This window comes from Phycodurus eques, chromosome 2, assembly GCF_024500275.1.
Source record: "Phycodurus eques isolate BA_2022a chromosome 2, UOR_Pequ_1.1, whole genome shotgun sequence".
In the NCBI taxonomy this organism is placed as follows: Eukaryota; Metazoa; Chordata; class Actinopteri; order Syngnathiformes; family Syngnathidae; genus Phycodurus; species Phycodurus eques.
This window is the reverse complement of record NC_084526.1, coordinates 30,228,902-30,243,223: the sequence shown is the minus strand read 5'-3', so window position 1 is coordinate 30,243,223 and position 14,322 is coordinate 30,228,902. Positions and strand designations below refer to the sequence as shown.

Below are 14,322 nucleotides of genomic sequence, written 5' to 3'. Positions count from 1 at the left end.
TCAATGAATCCATTTCAGCCCACATTTAAATGGTTTCAATGGTTTCTGCCGTAATACATTTTTATTCAAAAAATAAGAAAAATACAATTAGTTTATCGACTCTTCAGAAAAGTAAACAGGAGGGAGGCCTAAATGCTCCCAACTTTAAACACTATTATTTAGCTAACCAATTACAATACCTCATCAAATGGATGCATCACAATGAGGAGCATCATTCTTGGCTAGAATTGGAACAAAGAGACTGCAACAACATAAATCTCCCATTTATTTCCACAAGTCTTAAATGCCATAAATGCTTCAAGAACCCAATCATCGCATCCACCTTAACGGCTTGGTGGAAAAGTTTAGAAGCTACAGGATCTCAATTAGCTCCCAGTATGCTCTCCCCAATCTGGCACAATCCAGATTTCGAAATTAACAATAGACCCCTTTATTTTAGCACATGGGAACATGGAATTGACAACCTTCAACAACTATTTAACGATTATATTTTTGGTGCGTGATGAACTCTTCCAAGAATTCCAAATACCAGGCGTAAACTTTTTTTCAATACAATAAATTAAAAGCACCAATAAAAAAAAAAAGAATACCAACACTCCAGAGCACCCTTGAACCGCTGGAGTTTGTTAACCAAATAGTTACGCTTATTCCACAAAGTAAAATAAATCTCTCAAAAGTTTATAAATTAATTTCATGCACTAAATCAATGCACTTACCAATCACCAAATAGGAAGAAGACCTTTCCATGTCCGCTGACCGTAGCTACTGGATACAGATATGTAACAATACGTTTAGAATGACAAAAAACACACATTTACATCTTACACAATACAAAAGGCTTCATAGAACACACTTTACTCAATACACTATGCATAAAATTGGCTTCTCTCCAGCTAATATATGTCTTTATGTCTCAAAAGTGTTCTCTGTCAATTGACTGTCTGTTGTCGGACTAGAGTGGCTCGAACTACCGGAGACAAATTCCTTGTGTGTTTTTTTTGGGATATACTTGGCAAAATAAAGATGATTCTGATTCTAATTCAATGCTTTTGGTCTTCGCTTACGCAGAAACTCTTATATTTTGAACTGCAGGATTACACTTTCTCAAAGATTCTGCATACTTGGTGATTTAAGCACAATCACCCTAAATATTCACAATCATTACTCATCGTGTTAGCTACTGCTAAGAAAACAATTCTATTAAACTGTAAAAACAAACAAGCTATTAATCAGTGGCTAAATCTCTTCATAGATTATGTTGCATTATAAAAAATATCAGCGGAACGAAAACATTAATTACATATATACGTAGATCGCTGGTCCCCCTTCCTCAACATGCTAAATCTAGATTGTTCATTCCTTTGCCAGGGTAGTGTGCCATCTGACAATAACAAGACTATTTTGTAAGTGTAAAAGTAAACTTTTGACTTCTGTATTCTTTGTTGTCGAAGTTGCTGTTGTTGTTTTATTATTATTCTATTTGTCATTTGCTTTATTTCTTATTATTCATTTATGTACTTGTGTTTTTTTTCTTCTTCTCACGCTTTAGACTGATTTACATGGTGAAAGGACATATGCATGGAGTGGGGATCTTCTTTTCTTGACCCTGTGTTTGCGGTTCCGGCCTCTGTGGGGGCGGGACTTTTTTTTACTCGTTCCCGATCTCAGGGGGCACGGGGGGACCATTGGATTGACCTCCTGGAGAGCATTGATGGTGGACTTGCTCATGTTATGTGGGTGCTCGGGAGGTGCAAGCTGGCGCCCGCCTTGGTCTGGCTACTGGTGTCGCTCCTCGGGCCTGCCTCCTCCTCTTCTCTCCGTTCCTTGCATCCCACTGCGGTCACCTCCTCCTCTTTTAGTGGGGGGGCCAGGTGGTCCCCTGTGGGCTGTGGGGCCTGTTGTGGAGTTTTCATCCCTGCCTGGTTTGGGGGGGGGGGGGGTCCACCTCCCACACTCAGGGGCGGGTAGTGGGTGCTGGCTGGAATATGGGGGGAGTCCCTGGGTCGGTGCTGTGGGGCTGGGTGGGGCGGCTCTCTTTGTCTGTAATTGTCCCACCTGATGGGCCCGACCTGCAGGAGCCATGCCTCTTAATCACCCACCTAGCACACACTTACACCACTCACTGTAAATATTTTTCTCACTAGTCACTTCTAGGCACACATACATATCCAGGGGTTCCTGGGGACAAGTATGGGGTCGGGAGGGTGCTGGTGTCGGAACGGATTTCAGTACGTCAGTGCTGTTTCCCGGTCCGGGCGCCCTGCCCCTCCGCCCTGCCTGACCCCCAGGATTTTAATGCATCACACACACATCCCCATTGGTTTTAATGCACCACATACACGCATCTCTGGGGGGCGGTGGGTCTTTGGTGTGGGGGAAGGGGGTTTGGCTGTTTGGCAGCAGTGCCTGGAAGCCCTGCCCTAACACCCCACGACTCACTGGCCTCCTGATTTTAATGCACCACACCACTTGGAGGGGGCACTGATACATGGGGTAGGGCACCAGGCAGTCACAGTAACAGGGGGAGGTGGGTTCTCACCAGCTTCATGGCGGTGTTCCTGAGGCCGGGCCTACCGGGCTGGATGCTGCTTGACGTTGGGGCTCCCCTCTCATGCCCCGGGGCTGCTCCATGGGTTCGCCACCTTTCCTTGTCGAGCACTCCTATCCGCCCTCCTCTCCAACAAACAAGGGACACCGTCCCACCCTCGGGCTGGGTAGGGACGGGGGGTCTTGCTCTCCTGGGGGTGGAGGGGGGTGGGGGCGTGGTGGCGGGGCGCGTGGGATAGTGGTGGGGGTTGGCTTGGGTTGTGTTTATAATTTATAAAGCCACTCCCACCACACTTCAGTTGTACAGCCTAGTTCACGAACCTTGTCCTGCATGCTTCCTCTCCTGTCCTTGTCCTGTCCTATCTTGCCCTGACCTTCCCTCTCAGGGTGTAGCACTACTGCCTCATACAACACTTGTATCTAATGTGTCATTGTTTTAGATATACAGTATTAGCATTTACTTTTCTCATCCTGTTTACAGTTCGTGCTTTGTCTTTTGTCTTCTTTTCTCACGCCCCTGTAGAAACATTGTTCTGTTCGACTGATTGAGTCTGATTCTCAAGAAATAGCCATTATAATACTATATATCCATTATAATACTATATATATATATATATATATATATATATATATATATATATATATATACACACACACACACACACACACACACATACATACATATATATACTATAATAACCACGGCGGCAGCTTAAAAACTCCACTGTGACACAGTAAAACTGTTCCGGCATTAAAGGGATACAGATCCTCCATTCTGCTTGACCTAACAGCTGAACAAGACAAAAAATAAAAAAGACAATTTCCACATCATAAATTGTGACCGCTGCCTTCATGTCTCTTGGGGGATCCCATTTGAGAATGTTTGTCTTCGGATGACGGTAAAGGGATGTCAGAAGAGCAATAAATTACATGTTCCATTCAAACAATGACGTTGCGGCCTTTGTGACAAAATTCAGTTTACCCTTATCAGTATATTGAATTTGGCAAAATGGTAACCAGTTGCTGACGCAGTCACATGGCAGAGCTGGGCAGCGAGGCTTTGGACGCTATTATTTTGGGCCTCCCCTCAACAAAGCAAGCCTAGATACCTGCTTTGCAGAAACGCTCCCTTCATTACTTAACACATGCTTCAAAGTCTCGGCCCGTCTCATAACATCGCTAAAGTAGGCTATTTAATGAGGCTTAAAAATTTTGAAAAATCAACCGTTCTCTTTTTTCAAATGCAGCGGGAGTGTCCGCTGAATGCGCTGAAATCATGGCCTGCTTAACTGTCAATCCAATCCCATTTCAACCACCTGGAAAAATTGTCGTTTCTTCTGCTTGCACATAACTACACGTTTGAGCTGTGAATATACAGTATCTATATATTTTCAGCTCAAACGTGTAGTTATGTGCACGCATAATATACAGTATATCCCCTCCTTGAGCTGTCACCTTATCGTGGTGGAGGGGTTTGTGTGTCCCAATGATCCTATGAGCTAAATTGTCTGGAGCTTTATGCCCCTGGCAGGGTCACCTATGGCAAACAGGTCCTAGGATGACGGACGAGACAAGGCAAGGCTCCAAAGTCCCTATGATGTTTAAAAATACAGGAGGACATTTTTCCTTGCCCGGACGTGGGTCACCAGAGCCAGGCCTGGAGCTGGGCCTCGAAGGCGAGCGTATGGTGCCTGAGCCTGGACCAATTGGGCCATGCCGGTCACAGCCCGGAAGGGTAACGTGAGTCCCCCTTCCCATGGGATTGGGAGGAACGGACCCCCCAATCAGAACCTGAGCGGTGTTCTGTTATTGGACTTCTGTGCTCATCATGGATTGTCCACAACGAACACCATGTTAAAGCATAAGGGTGTCCATACACACACTTGGCAGGTCGCACTTCGATGATCGAATTTGTGGTTGTGTCATCGGACTTGCAGCCACATGTCATCGTGAGGGTCTGCTGGGAAAATCTGTCAGAATCCCTTGTCAGAAGGAGTTTCAACTCACACCTCCGGCAGACTTCACTCACATCCCGGAGGATGCGGGGGACATTGAGTCCGAGTGGACCATGTTCCGTGCCTCTGTTGCTGAGGCGGCCAATCAGAGCTGTGACCGTAAAGTGGTCGGTGCCTGTCATGGCGGCAATCCCCGAACCTTTTGGTGGACAGCAGCGGTGAGTGATGCTGTCAAGCTGAAGAAGAAGTCCCCATTGGGCCTTTTTGGCCTGTGGGACTCTTGAGGCAGCTGATGGATACCGGCTGGCCAAGCAGAATGCAACTTTGGTGCTCGCTGAGGCAAAGACTCAGGCATAGGAGGAGTTCGGTGAGGCCATGGAGATCGACTTCTGGACAGCTTCAAGGAAATTCTGGTCCACCATCCGGCGTCTCGGCAGGGGGAAGCAGTGCACCATCAACACTGTGTACTGTATAGTGGGGATGGAGTCCTGCTGACCTCGACTCGAGACATTGTGAGTCTAGAGAGAATACTTTGAAGACCTCCTCAATTCAACCGACACGCATTCCCATGAGGAAGCAGAGAGAAGCTTCTGAGGAGGGCTCTCTTATCTCTGGGGTTGAGGTTACTGAGGTGGTTAAAAAGCGCCTTTGTGGCAAGACCCCGGGGGTGGATGAGATTCGCCCAGAGTTCCTAAAGGCTATGGATGTTGTGGGGCTGTCCTGGTTGACACGCCTCTGCAACATAGCGTGGAAATCCTCATCCATCAATTTTCCATCCCGCTTATCCTCAGTAGGGTTATGGGCATGCTGGAGTACCTGGAGAAAACCCACGTAGGCACAGAGAGAACATGCAAACGCCACAGAGGTGAGGCCGGATTTGAACCCGGGCTCTCAGAACTCTGCTAACCATTTGGTCACCGTGCCCCCAACAGTCAAACCTGATTTTGTAAAATACTGTAAAAAAAAAAAAAAAATCAAATCACAAAATGATACTGCAAATTAATCAATAAAAATCCACCTCATACTCTTTCTACCAGAATTTCACAGGTATGGTAACATCTTACAAGGTTTGGCATATTTCTTTTTTTTTTATATACAGTCAAGTATAAAATCATTCAATGCTGAAATTGCTAAATCCTTTGGGTGACAAAAGGCAGACTTTATTTTCTCTTTTTTTCACTTGGCATGTGGGAATACGTGGAAAGAGAGTTTAAGGTTTGTCTTCAAATATTTCTTTTTTCTTTAAAAGTCAAGACAATTTTCTTCAATAGAACATCAAGAATGACATCTCTAGCCTAGGCCTCGTGCATTGTGCAGCGTGCCAAAGAAGTGACTGTGGGAAAGTGTCCACTTTTGCCCATTCGGTTTTTGGCAGACCAAGCAGTGCTGCTCTCTGTGAATACTGTTTTTGTGTCCTGTCTCCATTACTAGCACTTAAAGCCACTTGGCTTCGAATGAGTTGCAGAGGTAGATTTTAATTCACGTTTACACAGAGGATGGATCACCTAACTAAGGTACACAGCATACATTACAATATGACCACTATTCAACTTTTATGGCCACTTAAGGACCAGTGTTTATGTTAAGAACTGGTGCTTGATTTCAATGAAATGTGTAAATAAAATAACCATGCAGATTAAATACAGTGATGAGCTCATCCATCCATCCATTTTCTGTCCCGCTTTATCCTCACCAGGGTCGCGGGCGTGCTGGAGCCTATCCCAGCCATTTTCGGGCGAGAGGCGGGGTACACCCTGAACTGGTCACCAGCCGATTGCAGGGCACATATAAATAAACAACCATTCGCACACGCATTCATACCTAAGGACAATTAAGAGTTTCCAATCAACCTACTATGCATGTTTTTGGGATGTGGGAGGAAACCGTGCCCAGAGAAAATCCATGCAGGCATGGGGAGAACATGCAAACTCCACACAGGCGGGCCCGGGATTTGAATCCCGGTCCTCAGAACTGTGAGGCAGATGTGCTAACCAGTCCTCCACCGTGCCGCGTGATGAGCGCTATGAGGACTTAGGCTCTGAAACACAAGTGTCCAAGTTGAATAGCCAAGTAAAAGCAAAATGACTATAGACAACCAATTCCAAGTGTCTTGCAGTGCTTGAAACACATCCCTAGACAGCCATTCAGCAGTCACGAGAGGTAACGAGTGTTTTTTTTACGAAATATACTTACACAACCAACATGTTTCTTGGCTTTGTGAGGGTTTTCTGTTTATACGCGGCTGCGTGTGCTTGAGGAGTGAGGGCGCACACACACACACACACACACCACACACAAACACACGCACACGCACACGCACACACATGCCGATTGATCGGTGTGACGTAACCGTTTTTTTGGGGCATGTTGTAATACTCCCTCCTTTTCCCAAAGAAAGGATGAACCCAGCAGTCTTTAGGGGGGTGTAAGGATACGCCCACATCCGTATACAGAGGTCTCCCGAAGCCAACATCCAATCCTCTTCTTTCATTGAAGTTGTACAAGGCACCATTTAAAAGCGCGTCACCTACAACACAAGCCCAGCAGCTTCACTTTACTGTACAACACGGGACGAGCACGTGCCACATGTAAACGTCGCTTTTACGCACGGGACACAGTCACAAAAATGGCCGTGCTGAATCATTTTACGACAGTTTGTCTGAAGAATCGTCTGAATAAGCATTTGGTGGTCACACTGCGGGTTTTGCACAAGTCGGCGGCCGGCGAGGCTTTTGGGATCCCAGCGTCAGCAGAAGAAGACAGCGTGTCTCCCGGTCTCATCACAGCGGCTCAGCTCGCAGCCAAAACCACAAGAGTCAAGAGTTTGAAAGAGATGCCCGGACCCAGCACCACGTCAAACCTCGTCGAGTTCTTCTGGAGGGACGGTTTTAGTAGAATTCATGAAATTCAGGTAAAGGCGCCAATAAGCCACTATGCTCAAAATGTATCACCTATGCGTAAAATAGCTCAGAATGTTTGGTAAAAGTGCATTGTTATTTTTCCAAAACAAAGTGAGGAAACAAAAAAAAAAAAAAAGATTCTTATCTTACCATTTTTTTTACAGTATCAGAACACGTCTCATTATATAGTATGTTACTATACAAATGTGCTGACATTTTTGTTTTAACATTCTTATCATTTAAAGCATGCTTAACATTATTCTGTGTTTTGATTCACGTAACTGATTTAACCCCATCATTGCTCATTTCTTCTATGCGTTGGCTCAATTAGCTTGCGGCTTTCACATAAACACAATGGGCCACCTGTATTCATTCAACTTATCTTAAATTTGTAAGGATTTACAGCGGTAGAAAAATTGAATGCTCAATCATGAGTGATACTTCTAAATGTGCGCATGACATGACCTCTGTGGAGTGTTGTTAACATTGGTGAATGTCATATGTTTTCTTGAAAAGTAGTTAAGGAATGAAATTATGGAAAGGTGATGCAGGTCATTAATAAGTGAATCTGACGAAGTGATGGTATAGTTTACTCGAGAATGTTGTGACTGAGACCGAGACGAGGCCAAGACCGAAACAAGCTTAGACCGTGAGAAAACCAAGACCCTGAAAATGAATTTTAAAAATCATGACTAAACCATGACCGCTTTCCAGGAATATTCGTCCCAGAAAAACCCAATTATATTCACTGGTGTTGCTTTCAATATGTGTTTTTGTTTTCTTTAGAGATGCCGGCTGCAGTGTGCCGTGGTCCCCGTGACTTTAAGGTCATAGCATTTGCACACCGCAGAGTAGTGTTGCACCAAGCACCGGTACCAGTACCGGACCGAAAAATCATGACGTTAAAAATAGTGTTGTAGTAGTAGTGTTTAAAAAAAAAAAAAAAAAAACGCGACAGCGCTCATATAGTGTCTTACCAAACAACCAATGAGTTCCTGTCCGCGACAAGACCGAGACCTTCAAATTGTGGTCTCGAGACTTGTCTTGAGATCGGTCTCAAGTGCTACAACATAGATATTATAGCTTAAAAAAAACCAACACATTTTAAATAAAGAAGGCCAAACAAGAATACGTTGTCCGCATCTGTTAATGCTTGTTAATGTTTCATAGATGGAGCACAGCAAGAAGTATGGAAAAATTTTCAAATCCCGTTTTGGACCTCAACTGGTGGTCTCTATCGCTGGTCGTGATCTGGTGGCTGAGGTGCTCAGGGCTGAAGGTGTGGCCCCTCAAAGAGCCAACATGGAGTCCTGGAAAGAGTACAGAGACATTAGGGGACATTCAACAGGTCTCATCTCAGCGTGAGTAGTTGTGGTCTTGAACTGGCAGAGATAATAGCTTATGTACAGTATATAACTGGGTTAAGCAGAAAAATCATGGATTTGGGGTCTAACTTTCATCTTCAGAAGACTTGTCTCTGAACCATTTGCCATCTCTACCTACAATTTTCCAATTGCTCCCTATAGGCTGAAAGTCATTAACACAAAGCATTAAAATACTATTTTCTATAGGGAAGGACAGCATTGGCTGAAAATGCGAAGTGTCCTTAGACAGCTCATCATGCGCCCACGTGATGTGGCAGTCTTCTCCAATGATATTAACAAAGTGGTAGACGACCTGATCAAGAGAGTTTGTATTGTACGCAGCCAGGAGATGGATGGAGTAACTGTGGTCAATATTAATGACCTCTTCTTCAAATATGCCATGGAAGGTTAGTAAAAGTGAATGCAGAGTTTTGAGATGAGGGAAAATAGCTAGCTAGTCTGGTTACTATATCTGGTTAATATATCCACCAATATGAAATGTCTGTAATGTTTTTTATTTCTTTTTTGTCTTTGCAGGAATAGCAGCCATTTTGTACGAGTGTCGTTTAGGCTGTTTGGAAAATGAGATTCCTCTAGAAACTCAAAACTACATCAGTGCACTACACCTCATGTTCAGTTCCTTCAAGACCACCATGTACGCTGGAGCCATCCCCAAGTGGTTGCGGCCCATCATCCCCAAACCCTGGGAGGAGTTCTGCTTCTCCTGGGATGGCCTTTTCAAATTCAGTAAGTCATTGACGTCTTGTAACATTGGAAGCACAGGCAAGCACAGTACATTTCGCTGCATACATGCAATAGTATCGTATATTCAGGTAACTACAAACATGCAGTACAATCCGAGATTATTTTTAAAAGGCTCACCTTTAAGATGATAAAACATTTCTATTTAGAGGACTGGTGTCAATCCTGAGGCCCGGGGGCCAGATCTGGCCCGCCGCATCATTTTATGGAGCCCGCTAAAGCAAATCATGTGTGTCTACTTCATGTTTCTCAGTCAAATCTGTACCAAAGTGTCTTCACTTGTATTAACATTAAGATATTGAAAGCATTTAAATTAATGTAAAGATATGATGAGGCGATTATACTGTACTTGTATAGAATTTTTACAGTCATCACAGCTTGAGTGTCCCGTGACAAAATTGGGTTTGACACCCGTAAGAGGATGCATACTGCCAGATGTTCATATGTAAAATTGGTGATTGTGAAAGTGAAGTGAAATTCCTGACAGAATGAGTTTGTGGGAGTATGGATTCTGTTTGTTACATAACCTTCTCTCTCCTGTTTCTTTTCTTTCTTTCACTACTGTCCCTCTACTTACCTTCTCTTGTTGCCCCACCGCCCCTCTCTATTCATCCCACCTTCTCTGCTCCCAGGTGTTATTCACATTGATAAGAGGCTTGGTGAGATCAAGGCCCAGTTGGAGCGAGGAGAGGAGGTGAAGGGAGGACTGCTCACACACATGCTCGTCACGAAGGAGATGAGCATGGAGGAAATCTATGCCAATGCAACAGAGATGCTACTTGCAGGGGTTGACACGGTGTGTGATAGGTGCTCTGCGCACTCCAGCAATGTAGTGGCGCACTCGCTCATGTGTGTTTTAGTAGCAGATGAAGGAATTGTGTGTGTGTGTGAGTAACTGAGTCAGTGTTAAATTTCAAGGGTGGCATTTCTGGCAGAACATCTATGTAGCTGTCCCAGCGTCAGGTCACAGTTGTCAATGGTGGCGATGGGGGTGTTCCACAGAACCCCCTCTGACAAACTTGTTCTCACTCTGATTTGGTTTCTTGTGATTGTTTTGTGTCTCTTTGATCTACGGGGGGATTTTGTCTGTTTTCCCCTGAAGACATCTGTGTTTTGACTCAATCTGTTTCCACATGAGGCCACTATTAGATAGCACTTGAAGTGATACAGTTCATAATCATATTAGGTAATTCTTGTTATTAATTTTTTTTTACCATTATTTGTTAGAACAAATGATGTATTGCCTGAAAATCACTGTGATGAAGCAAAGCAATGAGCCATGGCAAATATTCATCAGATCTGAGTCCAGCATGTAATTTTTTTTTCTTTCTTTCTTTTTTTTTTTTTTTAAAGAGTTTCCAGCTAATTACACACCAATATATTTATGTCACAAATTATTATTTGGGGAAAAGATTCTGGACTATGCCATAATACCCATTTGAGTAATCTAGTTTCAACAGTGTCATCCATATTTGGCGTAAGAATTGGAATGTGCACAGCTCCTACCTAATTTGTTAGGGGTGCTGTTGGATTTTTAAGAATTCTGGGTCCAGAGTGTTTTGTGCTCATCTGGGGGCCCCCGGATAAAAGGGTGTGTGTTTTTGTTGAACTTGTTGCAACGGCCATGTGCTGGTAGGGGGTGGATTTAGCTGTGCTGTGCCTTTACTTAGCGAACACAGGAGCTGTCAAGACATGTTAGCCACAGCTAGAGTTATGGCACAGACTGGGCAAAGGTGAGTTGGGTTAGTGGGAACCGGGTAGGCCAGATTCTCTTTGAATCAAAGAACCATTTTTTCATTGTAGGGGAGTAAAGATGACCCGGATGTATGATGGATGCAAGAAAATGAAAGATTGTGGGAGCTTTGTCATATGATTCCCCTTAGTCTTTGTCGGAGGTGTTGCCAGCGTCTTTCCCAGCTGGCCTTGATTAGGAGCAAGGGTGCTAAAGGGAGGGGTTTGAGGGGATAGAGGACATATTGGAAGGGCCATACTGTAGGCTGGTGTCTGGAAGGTGCCCAAGTGAAAAGAATAGCCTGGATAGAGGTTTGTTTGTCCATTGTCAGGCAGTGATCCATACTGATCTCCAGTGTCTATTCATAGTGACTAATCCACATGCGTCATGAAATACTTGGGTGGGAAAGTCACAAGAAGCCTGGATGGAAAGGCAGGAAGAGGAAGTCAGATTTGAGTGGGTAAACCAGAGCAAACTGTACGGGAAGTATGGGAAGATAACACATACATGAGAGTAAACTTACTTCTCTCTGCGAAAACTTACCATTATGAGCAGTGAGGCAATATAAATGACGGTGGGGGGTTGTATCAGAGAAAATATTTAGTCTGTGTGTGACGGTATTTCTGTGTTTAATTCATGACTATTTATATTCCAGCAATGGAACAAAAAGTGTGGCTAGATTTAGCACATCTAATTAAGGTATATGCTGATTAATGACAAAATGGCTAAAGGACAGGAGTGCAGCTGGTGTCTGCGGAGCACGTGGAAAAAAAGAACCCCACCCCCATCCCACCTCCCACTCAAAAGCCCCTCACTGTTTTGGAACACTTACGCAACATGATAGAAACTCTTATATCAGCTTGCACTTCAGTCACTGTTTTCAAAACCTGTCTAACAAATTTAATTGACTAAGCTACCACAGTTCACCCAAAAAATAAAAAAATAAATAAAATAATGCAATGAGCTCTTCCATATTTTTCCAGACATCCTTCACACTGTCATGGGCCAGCTACCTGTTAGCACGGCACCCTCAAATCCAAGAGCAAATATATATGGAGGTGGTGAGGACTTTGGGCCCTCGAGCTGTCGCCGTGGCTGAAGACATACCTCGCCTGCCTCTTATCAGGGGCCTGGTCAAAGAGACTCTCAGGTGCACATTGCATGCTACAAACAACTCAGACAAAATTTTGTAGTCACATCCTACACATAATTAAATGTGTGTTAGGATTATCTTTCTGTCCTATTGTAAAAGCATAAATCTATGGTGCTGAATAGCAGTCTTTGTGTGCTACTCCCTGAGAGCAGGCTTTTTCCAGTTCTCCCAGGCAACGGACGGATTACCCAGGATGACTTGGTGGTGGGCGGATACTACATCCCAAAAGGGGTAAGACTCGTGTGGACATTATACATGTGTGTCTTGTAGGGTGAGCATGGGCTAGAGGAAAAATTAGTCATTATTTTTTTCACAGTATGACCAGTTGTAATGTGATCCTGCATTACTCATCCATCTTTGTCAGATGAATGCAGTCCAGTTGTTCTCAGTATCTTTCTTCCCCTCACTTTTCTAGACTCAGTTGGCTCTGTGTCACTACTCAACTTCCTTGGACGAGGAGAACTTTTCTGATGCTTTAGACTTCCGACCAGATCGTTGGATAAGGAAAGATTCCTCAGACCGCGTTGACAACTTTGGCTCCATTCCCTTTGGCTATGGTATCAGGAGCTGCATTGGCAGGAGAATAGCTGAGTTAGAAATGCATCTAGTTCTGACCAGGGTAAGAAATAAACCCACTGTTGGCAACACAAATATGCACATATTGTATTCAAACACCGTGCTACATTCTGCAGATATACAGTATTTTCATTAATGCCAATGTGCATACTACTCACCCTTATCTTGTTCTTCAGCTCATCCAAAGGTTTAACATTGGCACGTCTCCTATCACGGCTGATGTGAAGGCCAAAACCCATGGCCTTCTCTGCCCTGCAAGCTCAATCCATCTGCAGTTCATTGACAGAAAAAATTAGGTGAAAATTTGTCTCTGTAATGTCTACTGTACTGTACATTTTTCATGTTTTGTTTTTTTCCTATAAAGACTGATTTCCACACGTCATCCAATGTTTTGTACTGATGTTGTACTCGGGCAACAAATGAAGGACACACAGCATACTGGACCAATAATATAAAGTCAAATAGTGTAGCTGTTTTTATGTTTTTCCCATTTAAATCAAACCATTTCAGTTTGTTAGAGATGCGACTCGTGTCATTTATCCTGTTACCTGTTAAAAACAAAAATGAGTGCAAAATTAACTGTAACCTACATAATCACATTGTACCCTTGAAAAACCGCTGTTGTATGTTATACATTTGAGTACATGTTTTCACATACTGTATACCGTTTTCTTGCAGGGTTTGACAAAGGCTTTCACGATGACTTGATGGTAAACAGTGAATATATCAAAAATTGACTGTTTTCATAAGCAATGTATGTAATTGTCTTATTTTGCTGACTGTGTTCCAAACTACATTTTTTTAACCAAGTACCTATAACTTTTAATTCTTTTTACATTCAAAAAAAGTTTAATCAGTGTACTGTAATGTATTTATGTACTGTATATGAAAAAGAGACAGTTATCTAATTGATTAATAGATGGGAGTTATTTGTAAGAGTCACAACTGTGAACCAAATAAATTGTAGGAGGTTTATGTTTTTGTATTCACTGTATCAACAAAAGATAATTGTTTTTAATGAATGCATAATTTTATGTTTTTAGAGGTAAAGCATGTAACAAAGGAAGGGATTGAGATTCATACAGATTTGCATGGAGGAAAGTAGAACCGTTTTATTTATTTGTAATCATCTGCTCATTGGTATTTTTCTTACTGTCCTTACTGTAGTTTCAGTAAAACTGGAAAGCATAAATCTAATTATCTAATTAAATCTAATTATGATTTGAAAAATGATTTGTATTTTAGTATTTTATTTAACGAACGTATGTATTTGTATTTATCTGCAGTTTTTTTTCTTTTTCTTTTTTAAACTGCTCCTACTGTAGTTTTAGTA

At 43.1% G+C, this 14,322-nt stretch overlaps 1 protein-coding gene across 2 annotated transcripts; it reads left to right on the top strand.

Annotated features, from left to right (window-relative positions):
* The first annotated feature begins 7,033 nt into the window (after positions 1-7,033).
* Positions 7,034-14,162, top strand: LOC133416013 (cytochrome P450 27C1). 2 transcript variants are annotated; one of them, XM_061702632.1, is made up of 10 exons: positions 7,034-7,413; positions 8,573-8,763; positions 8,974-9,173; positions 9,304-9,513; positions 10,161-10,324; positions 12,244-12,410; positions 12,566-12,644; positions 12,829-13,032; positions 13,166-13,285; positions 13,668-14,162. In XM_061702632.1, the coding sequence occupies exons 1-9, from the start codon at positions 7,129-7,131 to the stop codon at positions 13,283-13,285; spliced, it is 1,620 nt and encodes a 539-aa protein (XP_061558616.1). In that variant the 5' UTR covers positions 7,034-7,128; the 3' UTR covers positions 13,668-14,162. The 2 variants fall into 2 exon arrangements, with proteins under 2 accessions (XP_061558616.1, XP_061558606.1); XM_061702622.1 differs by having other exon boundaries at positions 13,166-14,162.
* Positions 14,163-14,322: the final 160 nt, after the last annotated feature.